At 40.8% G+C, this 17,712-nt stretch overlaps 2 protein-coding genes across 2 annotated transcripts; both read right to left on the bottom strand.

Moving 5' to 3' along the window:
- Positions 1-122: 122 nt before the first annotated feature.
- On the bottom strand, positions 123-2,027 carry LOC117453498 (uncharacterized). Its single transcript, XM_034092316.1, has 3 exons — positions 1,349-2,027; positions 1,089-1,221; positions 123-919 (listed from the first exon to the last, which is right to left on the bottom strand). The coding sequence occupies exons 1-3, from the start codon at positions 1,936-1,938 to the stop codon at positions 158-160; spliced, it is 1,485 nt and encodes a 494-aa protein (XP_033948207.1). The 5' UTR covers positions 1,939-2,027; the 3' UTR covers positions 123-157.
- Positions 2,028-2,896: 869 nt separating this feature from the next.
- On the bottom strand, positions 2,897-17,370 carry LOC117453717 (uncharacterized). The gene is made up of 16 exons (XM_034092665.2): positions 16,991-17,370; positions 16,450-16,561; positions 14,524-14,737; positions 12,673-12,815; positions 11,656-11,824; positions 11,450-11,502; positions 10,465-10,655; positions 10,246-10,356; positions 9,994-10,119; positions 8,965-9,063; positions 8,722-8,880; positions 5,907-6,549; positions 5,144-5,207; positions 4,875-5,053; positions 4,707-4,795; positions 2,897-3,558 (listed from the first exon to the last, which is right to left on the bottom strand). Exons 1-16 carry the CDS (start codon positions 17,177-17,179, stop codon positions 3,460-3,462), a joined length of 2,640 nt encoding a protein of 879 aa, XP_033948556.1. The 5' UTR covers positions 17,180-17,370; the 3' UTR covers positions 2,897-3,459.
- Positions 17,371-17,712: the final 342 nt, after the last annotated feature.

Genomic DNA, 17,712 nt, shown 5'->3' with positions numbered 1-17,712 from the left:
TATCAGTGGATTTATTATATTATGTATTGTCCTATGTTATTTTGGTGTGCGTTTGTTTTGAGGATATAATTCATTAGTACCTAAACATAGTATGGTATAACTGCTTTTTGTAATGACCACAATGAAATACACAATTGGTTTGGGAGCAAGAAATGTTTTAATCGCTGTTGCCCAGGCTTGCCCATGCTTTCACCAGTGGTCCGTTCTGGTAGTTGACCAGGAAGCAAGCCACATTGAAAAGCTCCTCAATGCTTCCACACACAGACAGTGGTATGGCTTTGTCAAAGAGTTTGTTCTCTTTTACCCTTCTGATGCACCTCTCCACATGGACCCTCAGACGTGCAATGGATTGAGTCTGCCTGACATCCTCACCGCTCATTTGGGGTTTTTTTGACAGAAAGGCAGGCCGGTAAACTTTGCACTGAACCAGATTTTCCACAAGGAACCCTTTGTCGACCATTATTGCCATGTCTGGTGTGAGCAGGCTCACGATGCCAGACAGCTTGAAGATCTCCCGGTCACTCATAGATCCAGCATACAAGCCAGACACAAATGTAATGGCACCATGGGGTGCCATGCCGATCATGGCCTTGAATGTAGCATGTGACTTGTACGTTGAAAACACCTCACTCTGCAGCAGGAGAGATGATGGAGTCTGGCAGAATACTTCGGTGCAGTCAAGCACCACTTGTGTGTCAGGGAAAGCTGAAAACTCTGGTGGAAGGTGAGCTCTGACAACTTCGCGTGGGATCCACAGACGTTTGCTTCCAAGCAGTTGGTATAGGAAGTGTGTCCAGGTGGAAATAATTCTGCTGACTGTGGTGCGGTGAATGCCAAACCGTTCTGCTAGATCCCTCAGATGTAGGCCCACTGACAGGTGCATGAGGAACAGCAGCAGCTCATCTATGGGAGGAAGTGTCTGTGAAAACAAATAAGTGTTAGGCATACTGTAGATGCTGTTATAGGGGAGACTGGGTACAGTTGTAAAACTTTTTCCTGGTGTGTGGTGATGCACTTGTTAAACGGTGGTATAGCTGTGCGCAGCGTGCATAATTATTACTATACATCCATGCTTGTATGCTGCATACCGTTGTTGTTGTTGTTGGTTGAGAGAAATCCCAGCTGCTGGCAGAGTTGGCGTTGGTGATCCGCACCATCTTGGTGTTGGCTGCTGGCTCCACCAATTTCCAAAAGGCAAGGAAATGCTTGTATGTGGCAAATCTAAGAATGTAATAATGTTCATGTTAGACATTGTTTTGTTTCTTAAATTAGCTTCCCCAAATTAAACGTGTTTTTCAAACTAGTAACCATAACAACATCCTGATAGCCTTATAATTTATAAACCAACCTGGTGTAGAAACGAATGTCCTCGTCCGACCCTGCCAGGCGTTGTATCCCGAAACGAGATCGCAGTTGCAACACTTCCAGCTGGAGTTGGCGCTCCCTAACCTGCATTTTCAAGGCTTCGTTCTCGTCGGCCATCACTGCCGTCGCTGGATTTAAAGAATAGTTATGATCCGGCGGCGCAAATGTTTCCACCTCGTACTCAGCTGTCAAGTCCGGGGTGGGACTCTCTGCCCTCGGCCGACCCTCCCAAACATTACGTCTTGGTGTAGGTAGCTCGTAGTTATTCCATGCAAAGAGAACAGGTATAGCTCCTTTCTGTACTCTGTTCAGTCCTCCAGCTGTGACCAATAAGTCTCCTAGTCGAAAATGCCTACTACACACACAGGTATTTTTTGTGGGGCTGAAATTGTCTCTACGGACCTTGATCAGCCACTGAGCCTTTACCTCAGCCTCAATAGGAAATGAATGAAAACTTATCTCCCGATTATAACGGGACGAATTTGTACAAAGGGGCACACAGCAATGTACTGCCGACTTTCTTACCCGCTGGAAGGTCAATCGCCTTTCTTTAACCTTTCCAAATCCGCTCATTCTTGCTCTTGGTGTCTATGTCAAAACAAACGGTCAAAACTCTGTATTCAACCATGGATGTATTGTTTTCACACATTCACACCGGAAGTACTCGCCCTCACTACCCCCACCCGCCGGAAGTTGATAGACGCCATCTTGTACCCGTTCTTATTATACATTCATGCCTGGATCATGTGTGCAAATAAAAAGGGTTATTTTTGTTATTTCACAGTGAAAAAGATTCGGTCACCTATTTTTTATTTATTTATAAGTACATAGTGGTGTATCTAAAGGGTGAAAAACAGAACCTAATAAACAAGGAATTTTCAGGTTTTCTTTATGTGATATCTGCAGTAGGCCTATATAACTGAACATTTTCTATTATGTGTGTGTGTGTATATATATATATATCATAAAAGTTAAATCTTTCAGTTAATCCCAGTGTTCCCAGAGTAAAAAAGTGTAGTATAACAATATTTTAAAAAGTATAAAGAAAACAGGACATGTGTACAAAAAGAACCTAAAAAAAGGGTAGGCTACTTCAGAGTTTCAATACAATTCAATTTTTCTTTTTAAAGGGTATATGTATAGCAAAGAAACTACTCTTTCACTGTTAATTAAATGTGTGCTAGTGTTCAAAAAAAGAAGAAATATATTTTGTCTTTTAAATAGTATATGATTTATTAAAAAGAAAATATATTGCGTTGCTTAATGGTGAATATGAAATTAATAATTAAAAAACATTTAAACCGGTATTTTAGGGTGCATCTATTACATTACAGGACATTTATGGTACTTAACGTGAACCAACAGTAAAAATAAATGGGCATTTTTTTTTTTTTTAAAGTAATGATAGTTATTCTACCTTATAATTGCTTCAGAGAAAATAAGCAGTTGGCATCAGCAACCAAATTACATTTTACGTGATTTACTGCTATATTTACAACCTTAACTTAATGAACAGACACAAAGCAGGACATTTAACGAGAAAATCTTTATTAAAATATTTCATTTGAAATAGTGTTTCACATCAGTTTTTTTGTTAGTGGCACTGTCCACTGACAGATAAAGGTAATTGTGGCATCTTCTATTATATAAAACTGAATCAGAAAACAAACACTCTCACCAAAAAACAAGTGCTCAAAGTGACACAAAATACTTTCTAATATGTAATTCAACTTTAACTCTGAAGGGTGTAATTGTTACTTTCTCCTGTGAGTTTTACAATAAAAGCAAAATGTGTAAAGCTTGATCCCATAAAGAATGTCTCTGATTTCACAAAGATTAAAGTCAGGGTTAATTACTTACAAAATGATACTGTTAAAAAATAAAAACCAAAAGAATAAACACAAAACTGTTCACAGTACATTCGAGGTAAAAACGGCAGAGAAGAATGTTCGACATCGATACAGAAATGGTCACAGATATTCAGGGGCATTTATGTTAAATAAATAATTAGATATTCTAAAAAAAATTGCCATTGAGGATTCACATTAGATATTCTAAAAAAAATTGCCATTAAAAACATTGAGGATTCACAGATCAGCTGGGGGAGTTGGTCACTTTCTGGAGGGCAGCGGCGCTCACATTTAGGGAATGCTCGTTGGGAAAAAATTCCCTTATCAGGTATGACAGGAGCATCTGTTATGAAAGATAATGCAACAAAATCAGAACAACATTTTTATAAATTAAACCAAAAAAACTGATAAATTAGAAAGTGTTCGGAAGTGAAGTCAGTACATTTACTCAAGTAATGTACCCATGTACAGTGTTTAGGCAAGGCAAGGCCATTTTATTTATATAGCACCTTTCAGCACGTGACAATTCAAAGTGCTTTACAAAATGAAAATGAAAGACATTTAAGAATAAATACAGCATAAACACATTATTAAATGGCATTTAAAAACAGGCATAAAAAAAGCAAAGATAATGAAATAAATAAACACAGCAGGTACAGAATACATGAATAAAAGGCATACTGCAGTGTGAGTATGAACAGCTCTATTACAAGCAGCGGCAAATAGATATGTTTTTAGTCTGGATTTGAAAATAGGAAGTGTTTCAGCGGACGTGCATGCGGTCGGGCAGTTTGTTCCAGATTGTCGGGGCATAATAGCTAAATGCTGCTTTTCCATGTTTAGTTCTTATTCTTGGAACAGAGAGCAGACACGACCCAGAGGACCTCAGACTCCCTGATGGTTCATAGTTATGCAGGAGACCGTTTATATACCTCGGTCCTAAGCCATTTAGTGATTTAAAAACTAGCAATAGTATTTTAAAATCAATTATTTGCCCGACTGAAAGCCAGTGTAAAGATTTCAGAACCGGACTGATGTCATCCACTCTTTTAATGTCAGTGAGGACTCGAGCAGCAGCGTTCTGAATCAGCTGCAGCTTTCTGATGGATTTTTTTGTGAGCCGTGTGAAGAGCAGTAATCGAGTCTACTGAAGATAAAAGCATGGACAAGTTTTTCTAAATCCTGTTGTGACATTAGTTTTTTAATCCAAGATATGTTCTTCAGGTGATAGTATGCAGACCTAATGACTGCTGTGATGTGAAAATTCAGGTCTGAGTCCATCACTACACCTAGATTTTTAGCTTTATGAGTTACTTTGTAGTCTGCCGACTTTTTAGGTGCTTGTATTTTCATTAACTGCTAGTTTATACTTGTACTACACTACATTTAATTAGTAATGGAGTATTTTTACGCTGTAGTATTTTCCAACTTTCAACTTGAATAAATGATCTGAATAATTTATTGACAGAAAGTACATGATGAGATACTCACATATACCAGCGTTTGGTTTCCCTCTCTGTCCTGGAAAAGATTAAAAACAGCCTCCATGTCCATCTTCTTCAAGATTAGATAGTTTGAATCTACAACAAGAACATGAAAAGAGATTATAGATGCGCTAAAAATAACTGTGTACTTGCTTCTGATGGAGGTGTCACCTACATCTGGCGTTGATCAGGCGGTGCGCCCGCTCCCTCGTCTCGCTCTTCTCCTCCTCGCTGCGAGCATGATGAGGTGCTGCAGGTTTGATTTCTGGCCACTGTTTGTTCCGCAGAGTGTCGATATAAGCCGCCATCTGCATTTCTGTTGGGTTCATCTTGTCCAGGAAAGAGTTCACTTTCCTGAAGGAGAAAACAACCAGAAGTCACTCGAGGATCCACACGCTCTAATCAAAACTCTGTAAAAAAGATTCATCACTAAAACGCACTTACTTTTTCAAGATCGGCGTAAAAGGTTTCAAAATGGCATCAAATATGTTTACGAGGATGGAGTTTCCTGTTGAAACAGACAGTGTTAAAGCTTAGTTTGTAAAATTGGATTTATGGAGAGAATTGACTTGATCAAAGGCAGGAGCAGCAAGTCAGTAATAATATAGATTAATATGGGTTTGTCATGACTAGACATTTTTTTTAAAGCGGTTCAGACTACTACATTTGTCCTTACTATCTTCCAGCCTGTATGATTAAGTATCTACATTTCAGGACATGAAGTCACCAAACTTTTCTTTTCATCACATCAATATTTGATTATGGCTCTCTTCTGAAGCTACAAACTGCCAACACTTGATTGTTCTAGCTTGTCACTGCACACAAATGCACCACCCTGTTTCTAATACCAGTGCATGCTTTCACATCAAGATACCACATGATGGTTGATAAAAACAAACCACATTGCAAAGGATTAGCTTTGTCAGGCGAGTGCCAGGTCTCTACAGGTTTGAAGACTTTAGGAAAAATGCATTAATCAATTTAAAGGTTGCAGTAGGCCCTATGTTAAAAAAGAAGAATGGCCCTTGTAAAATCCTGCAGGCCTTAAAGGGATAGTACATATATTGTGTATGGCTCGCCGAAAGTTAGGAGAAACAACATCCACAGCAGTACATTACTTTACTTCTTTGCAGTATAATGCGACCATGGACAAGAACCTCAACACATCTTAACCATCTTTTGAATGCCTTAAATAGTTTAAACAAACCAGATATTTCCTTCAGCAGATCAAATATGGCTTTGGTCGCTTCCAGCTGCTCCAAGTTGTTGACTTGGCTCTTCTGACCCTGGAGGTCCTCCCCCCGTGGAGAACTGACCTGGTCCTTCACTTTAGCCTTATGCGCTGCACCTGCCATCCTAAAACATGATTTCTCCCTTTTATGTGACTTTGCACTGAAAAGAAGCCGGGATGGTCCATCGGGGCTGTCCCCCTGCATGCCTCCATTTTGGCTGCAGTGAGGCAAGGAGAAGGAGTCAGGCGGGTCTGTGTCACTGCTGTTTTTTGTCGAGTTAAGAGACTCTTGTGACCTGGATCGACTCAGACCTTTAAACATGAGTTTAAAGTGAGAGGTTAAAAGGTTATCCGACTCCTCCGTTTTGTCTTGGGTACTGTTTTCGTTTGAAGAGTCACAGTTAGAAGCAGACCGCAGCTCAATTTCTGTTTCTTCTTCTTCCTCCGGCGTTTCAGAAGGAGAGTCATATGAGATAACAATAGCAGGGATTGAAGCATCAGGAACATCACTGCCCTTCTCAGTAGAGGCAGCAGCGGTTTCTGAAGGCAGAGCTGTTGATTCTGGATGCAGAAACGGTGTTATGATGTCTTTGGGGGCTTCTGTCTGTGGGCTGGAGCTCTGCAGAGAAAACAAAGCAATCAGCTTGTGACAGCAGACCCTGAGGCACCAGCCTCACAGAGCGGCTAACACCAGCAGGGAACTAATCCATCAATATATCTGTTCAGCAAGACTCCACTCCACGGTATAACACATGTAGTTGGATTTACAAGGAATGCAACACAGCAGAGTGATATCAACTAGACTATATTTTAACTAAAAAGCTTGTGTTTAAAACAAGAGATGCTTAATCATTTAAAAGCTATCAGTGTTGAGCATGGGTGCCAGTTCTCATGAAAGATGCTGTAAGGTTACATTGTTGGAAATGCAGGGTCTATGTTATTCCAGCTTGAGGCATAACAGGGGTTAAAAGTCAGAATATCCTCACCCCCAGTTCAATCTCTGATTGCTTTTGTTTTATTCATGATGTCATTGATTATAATAAAGAAACTGCCAAGTCTGAAAACACTGAGTAAGGAACATGAGCTGTCAGAAAATCTGACCGTTTATAATACCCCCGTAGCAATAAGAATTAGTCACCATCACAGGTCTTACGTAAGAACCACAACACCGTGGATGTATCAATACACAGCCCAGTTAGGCTAGTTAGGATTCTTAAAATGTAAGTGAGATAGAGGATCGATGAGTCAGGCTGACAAAACTAACATAAACACCTATGAATTAACTGATAATCATATAAACAAACTCTCTGCTCCTGCACCTCCTCATCCCCACATACTGTAGATGTCAAAAGGTTTCATGCTTTTTGGGCGTTTGTGCTTCAAAATGGTAAAAAGAGTATGGCTTAATTGGGGCGCTGTCCATAGTACCGAAACGAGCGGGCAGCAAAGATCACCAAACAGACGGACAGAAATCGTCACGTCACGGTTTCTTACTGCTCGCATTTGATGGTTATAAATAGAACTTTCCCCTCATTGTAGAAATCCACAGAGAAGGGAAATGGGAGCGAGGTGAAGGAAAAAAACTAAAAACTACTAACGAGTGAGAGAAGGGGTAGGACTCGGAGTGATTCTTTTTTTGTTTTAAAAACAATCTTTATTCAAAAATGTATTTAAACTCTCAACATTATTGTCATGTCAATTCATCAAATGCATCATTAAAGTCTTCTCCAACGATCGAAAATATATTGCATCCTTGTAGCGCCACTGTGTGAGAAAACCATCAATGTTGTCCATTACTTCGTAAAACCTAAAAATCAACCCAGACTTTTACTAAAGCCTGAAGACGGGAAATACTTCCTGCCCGGTGCTGATTCTCCCCTCTGTTCTTCCTGCTGCTGTAGACACACATTTCATTTCAAGGAGCTGACACTTTAGAGGCCTCAAGAACAGCTGATTCTTTGGGCCTCCACTTGCCAATTTAGAGAATTCAACTCAAATGATCTTTTTGAAAATATAAATAAATAATAACGCTTTGTTTGTTATGATGTTAAGTTTAATTTCAGCTAGCTCCAGACACTTTGTATTCATGCATTCCCTGACTCTCCCTCTGACCTGCTGGGAATCCCCAAGGAGAATCCCATACACACACACTTTCTTATCAACGAAAAATATCTTTTTTTAAAGGCAAATTAGTTACCGATAAAGCCAATGTCTAAAACCAATATCTCGCAACCCCCTAGGGCTCCTGACCTGTAGGTTGAGAACTACTGTAACAGGTGATGAGAAGATTATTGCAGGTTAACAAGGTCATTTTGCTAACAGTCGGGATGGCATACCCCCTCATATAGCCGACTGATTCTGTGTGTGCAAACAACCATGGGAAATAGGTCAACACGGCACAAGGTCTGTAAACTGTGCAGGATGTTTCCATTGGAGAGTTTGTGTTGTGATTTTACGACTCATCTCTTTGTTCTCTCTCCTGGGAGTTTTTTTAATCCACGTCTGATCATCTCACAGAGTTATTTTATCTGCAGAGACTGAAGCCCTCTGCCTGCATTTCCCCTTTTCTTTCATTCTGATTTGTTCGGGATTTGACCGGGCGCCAACCTCTATAAAAACGTAGCGCCGAGGTGCCAGATCGTAGCAAGAGAGAGTAAATCTGGTGTTGGTTTCACAGGCTGTGGAGCAGCGTAACCCCTGTTGAGCCGGGGACAACTTTTTTGTTGACAGGCCACACTCATCGTGCCTCTATGATGTAGACTTAAAGAAAAGCAAATGTGTAAAACTTTACCTCCTCTTCCTCCTGACCTGGAGTCAGGAAGTAAGCCAGGCCGCTCAGGAGGCCCCACACGCCTCCGTAATGTTCCTCCTCGTTCAGCAGCTTGTCGAGTGGGCACAGGAACTGAAAAACCGGTTGAGTTTGGCCGATCAGATTAGCAGAAACTAACGCCTGGAAAATAAATGAAGAAACTGTTGAGTCATGATTATGATGGTGTTTATCTGCCAGCACATCTAAGTTTGATGTTTTCTATACCTGCAGAAAGTGCTCCACTGATACTCTGGCTTCTTCTTTGACCTCAGCGTTGACCTCCCACTTCTGCAGCAGCAGGATCGTGGGCAGGCTGGTCGAGTCCTAAAGAAAAAGAAAGGGGAAAAATATAATTTTATGACAAGACAGCCTCAAGACTGAACAGTGTTTGGTCAACCCCGCTGTTTTTTATATCTGGCAAAAGAATAAAACTGTATCCCTCATGACAGCCCGCTCAATAAGCTGACTTTCAGGGAAAAGTTGTGGTTTGCTTTCACAACAATGCTTCCCCCTCTGGCTCATGCTAGACAGTAAGTGGTCAAAACAACTCTTATCTGAAGTCAAAAGGAAAAACGTCCTGACAACCAGAAGTTCTTCTTTTATGAGTGGGGTCTAGGGGGGATTTATATACGGTGGGAGGAGGGTTGAGAGTGTGGAGAAGGAGTTGGGAGGAGGGTGAATCATTCGAAGAGATTTAAGTTATTATACATTCATGATTTAACTGTAACTCACTGTGGAAACTACAGAGAGCATCTGCATGGAGACGACAGGGCCTCACAGGAGGCCAAGCAAAAAGAATATACTGCAGTACATTTGGTATTTAGCAGCCCCTCACAATGTGTACATTTCACTGTTGATAGGCATAGTCTACAGCAACTTCAATATAGAAATGTAAAGCCGGAAAAATGTGAAAGTCTCCATGTTGTCTTTGGAAAGAAGAAGTGACAAAAGAGGATGGAGACAATTACAAAAAAAATGCTGAACAAGACGTTTCTAGGCAACAAAATGTAACTCATCACTATCATGTCGCCCTGCTAGCCATTAGAGAGGATACACTTGTTGCAAGTTTTAATGTACTTCTGCATTGGCTTCAGGTTCGGAGGAATGCCGATTTCAGGTGGTTATACAGAAACAACAGAATTATGAATATTATATTCAATTTCTGCCAATAGATTCCCCTAAATACTACACATTTGGACTTTTAAACTGATAATATATAGAATAATGGCAAAAAAACGTTTCATCGCCTTTTACCTGCCATCTGTTGCGGAAGTATATGACATCCATGTATGTCTTCTTGATGTCCCACTGCAGGTTCTCCGGGCTGCCCTTCTCCTCCAGGTGAAAGGTGAAGATTAGCTCCTCGCCATCCCACTCAGCCTATAACACAGTCAACTGCTGCTCAAACATTAACATACCATCCAAGGACAAAGTTTTAAAGAGCCTCAGCCGACAGATAACGAGCCTCCGGGACATCCCTTACTGTCACGGATATTTACAACTCACATGAGGGATGCTGACAGCCCAGCTGCCAGCGCGCCACATCTCATACGACAACCTGAATTCCATCATGTCCTCTTGGACGCTCGTCAAGTAGTTCTCCAGATCACTGTCCTCCTTACACAACAAAATAATAATGAATAATACATTTTAAAAAATCACAGTGAATCTGTCATGTTTCACAACTAATCCTCTTCAGTTTGAGGCGAGGTGCGGCAGCCTCACCCTGTCAGAGTCGTGCAGGCTGTGGAGCGAGCCCTCTCTGCTGTCACATTCGTCCTCGTTGGACGCGTCTCCCTGGATCGCCATGACCCTCAGCATCAGGTCTTGCTCCATCTTCTTCATCTTCTTTTTTTTGGCCTTCTTACATTTTACCTTGTCCACAAATTTCGACCATCCTTCTTTTAACTTGTTGGCTGAAAATGACAACAACCACATGTAAAAATTCAGAGATGATTCCACAACTTGTTACTGCCTCATAGCTCTTTTCTTTATTGTGTAAATTACAGCACTGAACAAACAGTGTCCCTTTCTGATGAACTGATTCATGGAGAGAATACAAATGCATTCCATCTCAACCTTGATCATCACAACAATCTGCATATTGTTTTTCTCTTGGACATCACTATAGAAATCTAGTGAGAAACTATTCACCATTATCATTAGGCATGTAAGTATAATTAGTTAATTCTTATTATCCATGTGATGGACTAATAATGAATAGATATCGCATGAGATCTAGGTACGACTTACACATTACTACGAATGATGTTTATGATGCGATCACTATAGAAAATGCATACGTTTGTCACATCACAGGGTTCCTTATTGTCATGGCATAATCGCTTCGTATTAAGCCTTCATTACGGTTTGATTGTTTACAATACAAAGAAAGGAGGGGCACAGACATCAGCTGTCTGTGTACTTAGCTGTCTGTACCAACACACAGAACAAAGAAACAGGGATTCATTAGACATGTAAAGAAAATGACACTGTCATGTAGCTGACAACACATTGCTGTACACAAAACGGTTTGTACAAAATGTTATGCAAGCAGAGGCCTCTCCTCAAAACAACCACAAACTACTCTTCCTGCCTAATATGAATTGTTTTATACTCAAAGCTTTAAAAGGTTAGAATAACATCCTCGAGTGTCAAAGAGCTTTGAATTAAACAGGCTTTTGAATAACAACAACTCCAATCACAACACCTTTTCTTTTGGTCTTGATCCTGCTGGATGAAATCCCTGCTCCCTCCAAGCTCCTGGAAATAAATAAATAAGAAAACAGACACCAAACTAAATCAGGTCAGTTCCAATTGAAAAAACACAGAAGGTGTCTCATGCAGCCTTTGAGGCTCACTGTGACGTGTGACTAGGTCAAGCCAGCGGGGGGGGGGAAGATGACAGCCACTCACGCTTCACCGCCCTCGGCCTCTCCCTCCTGCGAAGCCAGAGAGTTTTGATCCGGGTCGGACCCACACAGCTCCTCCTCGGAGCCTTTGGGAGTCACGCGGTCCAGCTGGTTCACCACCAGTTGGTTCAGGTTGTCGGGGTCCGACAGCCATGTCACCAGCAGGCCCAGCCCTGAAGAGAACAGAAAACAAGCCACCAAGCTCAGTTTGCATGACATTAGCATAAACACGCTAATATCATGAGGCACGAATTTCACTTTTCACAAAAGCAGTTTAGTGAAATGAGTCATGTTTATGGCTTTTCCTCTTCTTGACACAGCTGCACAGTCAGTAATATAGCTAAAAGAGCTTTACAATTATTTTACAAAATATGCTAATTTGCCTTCATGTTATGAGTTGGCAGCAGTCAGTTATTTTAGCATCAAATCTGACTGGAAACAACTAGCTTGTCTCCACCTACCAGCTCATCTAAAGTGTACCAATGTACATGCAGTACTGTTGTTTGTTTATTCTGTATAAGAAAGCTAACATTTGTATTTACAGGAATGTCTAAATATGAATTTCAATTTGGCAAATGAGTTCTGACTGTGAAATCAAAGCTCTGGATCATTTGCCAAATGTTCTGAATTAGTGTGAACACTCAAATATTGAGTTCATATCAAAACTATTTAGTTAGAAATAATCTGTTTCCAGCTGCCAAGATATCCATTTCATATTTTGAATACAGCTGTCAAAATCACTCATTGTAACTGAGCTACACGCATAATGACAAAACCTACTGCACTGCAGATTTGCAACACGATAAGACATGTTATCTATTCTAAAAAGGATTAGACAGAACCCTAAAGGAAATTGGCACATCACTGCGGAAGTGTGCCTTCCTTTTTCATGCTCCAAGCTGTACTATGCCACTGACGATAAGGGATTACACACACATCACACTTGTAAAAGAAGCTCTGGTGAGCTGTGTCCTTATGTAAGAGTGTATTCCTGCAGAGAGATAGTTTGATGGTTCCTTACCCTTTAAGGCAACAATCTCATTTAAGGCACAGCGGTTGACTTCATGGCCCCAGAGAAGTTTTGGGAAAAGGTTACGTACTAGAGCATCAGAAAACTCCCTGAGGACTGCGATCTCCTCTGCTCTGGAGCTGAACAAGAGTTCCCTGAAACAGAGAGCAAGGGTGATTATTACAGGAAGTACTAGAAATGACTGTTGATGTTTCATCTTGATCTGATGCTTGATCCAATAATAAAAGGGGCCCTATAATGCATATATTTGTATTTCGTACCTCTACAGTGACATGTCTCCATGCTTTAATGTTAAAAGCTCTTTATTTTTCTCATACTGCCTGTGCTGCAGCACCTCTTTTCACCCTCTGTCTGAAACCAGAGCCCAGTCTGATCTGATTGGTTAGCTAGCCGGCTCTGTTGTGATTGGCCAACCTGTTTTCGCTGTCTACCTTTCTCTTTTTTGAGCACGCCATTTGAAATGACTCCGAGTCTTTCTCTCTTCTTGTCTCGTCTCTGGGTGTGTGTTTGAATCCATCGTGCTGACTCACTGACTGCACCGATTTGATTGGCTGAGTAGCGTCACCTCCTTAAAACAACAACTTTTTAAAAGCTTTTTATCTTTTAAACATTTTTAACATTTTCAAAATCGTGGATAAATCCTTATATGCTCCCGGCAACACACTGAACGTCAACTTCGCCTCCTTATTACACTCACCCCTACTTTAGTGGGAACAATGAGTCTGCGTCTTTAATGCGCACAGGCGGATGATGCAATGTAGACAGGAATAGATCATCCTCTGGCTGCAGCCTTGACCGGTACTTGCTTTTGATCAAAGTAAGTATTATTACAATTAAAATAAGGACGGTGCCTGCCGTCAACGGCCCGCTGACGACCAGCCGTTCTGTGATTCTCCAGAACACACAGATGGCCAGTCCGCCCCTGCCAGGACCGGTCCATGAAAATCCTAGCTTCAAATAATCAAGGTCATACTTCCTCCATTTTCTGCCAGACGCTGTCTCCTCTCTCACTTTAGGTAGGCTAACTTCACAAAAAATGTACCGCTCCATGTTGCCGCTCGCATAAAGCTGGCTGAAGTTAATTAGCTAGATTTCACTGTTTCTCGTTATTTTTTTCTCACGCTGCGCCCCCCCTGAAGCTCTCTGGCGCCCCCCGCGGTGCTCCGCAAACACACGGAGCTCAGGCAGTGAGTGTGTGTGTGCTCAGGCTGAGCTCCGCGGTGTCTCGCTATCTCGCAGACCCCACGCAGCAACCAGGAAACAACACCAGTAATCCAGCTCACACTGTCCACTCCTCGAGCTTCAAAGGGCGGAGCAGCGAGGACCGCAACGTCCCGCCAACACGGCACCCAGACCCCATGCAGCATTCTCATCTGTTTGTCATTACTGTTGTCATTTTCTGGTTGCTAACAAACGTTATTGTAACACACAATCACTGTTGTTTCGCTGTAACGGTGGTGGACTCATCAGAACAGAGTGGGCGAGCTGACCAATCAGAGCACAGTGGGCTCACAGGGAGGGGGGGGCAGGAGCTCCAACAAGCCGGGTAGGACAGAGAGTGAATACACATACTATACAGAGAAGCTGTATGAGAAACCAATGTGAGTTTGGAACATTGAACAATGTAAATCTATTCTAGTAGAACTCAACAATGGAATTATGATCAGTAGAAATGGCCATGACATGGGACCTTTAAAGCAACTTTCAGGATGTCACTGTAGGTATGATCTTGTAAAAGTAAGGTAAATAATTCACAAGTGATAAAACTGTGGAGATTTATAAAGTTAAGAAACATAACTGAGTAACAGAAGCAGCATGAATCAGAGAGAGAGTAGGCGTCACCTGTCAGCCTGCTTGGCATTATGTAAGTGCTGGGTCAGAATATGAACAGAGCCCACGACCGCCTGGCAGACATCAAAGTCTTTGGCTCTGTCAATTATCCGGTCTATTACAAAGTCGAACTCTCCGCTGAGCACCTGGTGCAGAGGCTGCTGCTCGCGCGGCTCAGTAACGCTGTACCAAGGCAGGACCAGCTGGGCGTAGGCACACTCGAACACTGAGGACAGCAGTCACAAAGAGAAAATTCACTTTCACACCAAACTCCCACGCTCTTCTTCTGAACATCAAACTCGAGGACTGCAGCAAAATTCATTTCATTTTTCATTTGTTCCAATTATGGTAATGCGAGCTCCGGAAAGAAGAAAAGAGAATTCACATTCAGAACACAACATTTTTTACATACGCAATTAGGGCTGCAAGTAACAAATGCATTCAATATTAATCGATCTGCCTAGTATTATCTACATTAATAGTTAAGTCTATAAATTGTCATAAAATAGCAAAAAAACGCCATCCGGGTTTGTCAAATTCCAAAGAGGTGTCTTTAAATGTCATGTTTTGTCAGGCTATAACCTAAAGATGTTCCGTTTAATATGATATATAACACAGAAAAGATAAAATCTCCTAAAGTGAGAGGCTGAAATTGCATGAAGAATTACTCTCGGGATTATAAGATTATCAAAATAACAACAGGGAAGAGTGGGAAGGAAAATATTGCCTTCACTAACTAACTAAATAAATAAACAACAGAATGCAATGGCATGTCAATGTTAACGCATTTAAAGCTTTTATAGTGAAATTCAAGCTCTGTTTTTTTAACTTCAAAACTCATCAGAGATATCCGTGACAGTAAATCCTTCTGAACTTGATAAAGACGGGTCCTTCTGGAGAGCATTTTTTATTTATAGCAACATAACGTTATTTATATATAAATCCTATAGAGAAAAAACAAGAACCAGCTGAAAGTGCTGATGTGGGGCTTTAACACAGCATCTCATTTATGTCGATACACCATAATAAATATTTTAAACTATGAATTATTAATATTTTCAGCAATTTACAGGCATTTCAATAAAAAAGGGCACGGAAACAGCTTGAAATAAAATCACTTTACATGTAAATAGACCCTATTGTAGTTTTATATCTCACATTTGTCAGCTGTGTATTAATAGTGGGACCCAAACTATTTTAAAATACTTTGAGACGTTAGGAATATATGTACATTTCTAAAGGAGGCTGTGTATTTTTAAACATAATGAGTTGCTGACAGCTTTACTTTTTAAATTGTGTTAACATGAATAGCCACATTTGTGAAAATAAACAACAATCACCTTGGAACCCTGATTGAATATGACTGACATTCAGTGTTTAGGACTGGGAAAGTGCTTTTAAGGCCAAATCATTGCAAAAAGCTTAATTTTACTTCCATTCCATTGACTTTCAATGGATTTTCAAACTCTGACTGTAGCTTTGAGAAATGTGACTGGAGAGGACATGAACTGTGTTTAAAGAATCTGAGCGCCAGCTATGCTATACATCTTAATTTCTAACCATGAACCAATTTAATAAACACTGCACAAAAAGGAAAGCGGAAACTGCTGATATTGAAGAACCACACATCTAATTTCCTGTGTAGCACATTGCAGCCTTATCCATTATATACTGTACTGGGAGGGTGTGTTTTTCATCCTTTACATTCTTTTCTTAAAGCCCCTCCTCACTCCATGTAACATGAGCTCCAGCTGCAGCCGTGTCTATGCAAAACTGTCCTTTACAGAAGTGAAATGTGCTGACAAAACACCCTGGGGTCAAGAGCAGAACCTTGATTTACTTTTGCTTTCACATTTTTATAAAACGTTTACCAGAACTGTACAGTAAAAAGATTTAAACCCCCTAAAAAAACATATTCCACGGTTAGACATGCCTTACCTTGCTGTAGAGACGTCTTCACATGTGGATACTGAGACTCCAGAGGTTCAGCATGCTCGCTGCTTTTTGCAAAGTCACATAAATCACCAAGCAACGGACCCTCAGCAGCTTCCTTGAAATAAAACAAAACCACGACTCATAAACTACGATATGAAAAGATAAAGAGTAAAAACTGTAGCATCAGTATGTGCTGAACTCCATGTGACATGTGTGATGAGTGAAAACAAGTTCTCCAGGCCTCAGTAGGAAACATGCACGTCAGGCTATGATTGCAAATACTTCAACACATAGTTGATTTGACTGATATGACAAGTGTAAATACTTGACTTTAAGAGATGTGACTGACTAACACACATTTAATACTAATATTAACAGCCTTATCTCACTTATTACAGGATATACAACGGTTAAAAGTGCCATCATCATGTGATGTAGGCTACTAATGCATCTCACGCTCACATATTTAATATTTGACTCAGTTTCGATCATACAACCATTTACCGCAATAAAAGTTGTTGCCAAAATAAATTTGATTTAATACCTGGAGTGGATGTTCCAGTGTCTCTTCATCAGTCTGAGTGCTGTACTCTCTTCCACTGTTTTCGAAGAAAAGTGAAGAAGAAAAACAAAAGAAGATACACAAAATGTACTGAGTCACCGAGCGAACGCAGTCTGAAAAATACCACACCAAGCCCAGAGTTATGGCGATGGAGAAGCGCCATAAATACATGTTCTTCTCCTACAGGAGGCTCTTTCTGATGGTCGCTCTCACTCAGAGCCGATGTGCCGTGAACATAGCCGGAGCCGGTGTGTTCCCCCCAGGTTCTCCCACATCTTTAAACACCGAGAGCTGCACGGTGTTTCCTTGAAACAAACACGAAGTGAAACCGCGGAGAAAAGGGGAACTTTATCAAACTGGTTAACGCGGAGCTGTGATTGGCTGCAGGAAGTCCCCGCGTGCCTGTTGTTGATTATAACCGGATGCCATCGAATCAGAATACCTTTATTAGTCCCACAGAGGGGACATTTGCAACGACAGGTCTCTGAAGACAGCAGGGAGGGACATTAGGGTACTTTAGACTTCTACTAAACTGAGAAAAATCTACCTTTTACTTTGTTCGCTATGTAGGAGCTTAAGCTATTTTAAAGATAGAGATTATTATTAGAAATATAAATAAACTATTACATTATGTTGTATTAAGACAAATGTGAGTAACTGAAATGATTCCCACCTTCTACCTTTACCATCTGTAACAAATGATG

The sequence above is a fragment of the Pseudochaenichthys georgianus genome, chromosome 10 (assembly GCF_902827115.2).
Source record: "Pseudochaenichthys georgianus chromosome 10, fPseGeo1.2, whole genome shotgun sequence".
Taxonomy (NCBI): domain Eukaryota; kingdom Metazoa; phylum Chordata; class Actinopteri; order Perciformes; family Channichthyidae; genus Pseudochaenichthys; species Pseudochaenichthys georgianus.
The sequence above is the reverse complement of the archived record's forward strand: the minus strand, read 5'-3'. Positions and strand labels throughout refer to the sequence as shown.

Coding starts and splice junctions, on each gene's coding strand:
- LOC117453498 (XM_034092316.1), bottom strand. CDS start 1,938: ATGAGCGGATTTGGAAAGGTTAAAGAAAGGCGATTGACCTTCCAGCGG. Junction 1,222..1,348: donor GACATTCGTTTCTACACCAG/GTTGGTTTATAA, acceptor TTACATTCTTAG/ATTTGCCACATACAAGCATT. Junction 920..1,088: donor AACCAACAACAACAACAACG/GTATGCAGCATA, acceptor TTGTTTTCACAG/ACACTTCCTCCCATAGATGA.
- LOC117453717 (XM_034092665.2), bottom strand. CDS start 17,179: ATGTATTTATGGCGCTTCTCCATCGCCATAACTCTGGGCTTGGTGTGG. Junction 9,064..9,993: donor ACTTCCGCAACAGATGGCAG/GTAAAAGGCGAT, acceptor CTTTTTCTTTAG/GACTCGACCAGCCTGCCCAC. Junction 5,208..5,906: donor TCTGCTGAAGGAAATATCTG/GTTTGTTTAAAC, acceptor CTGTTTCAACAG/GAAACTCCATCCTCGTAAAC.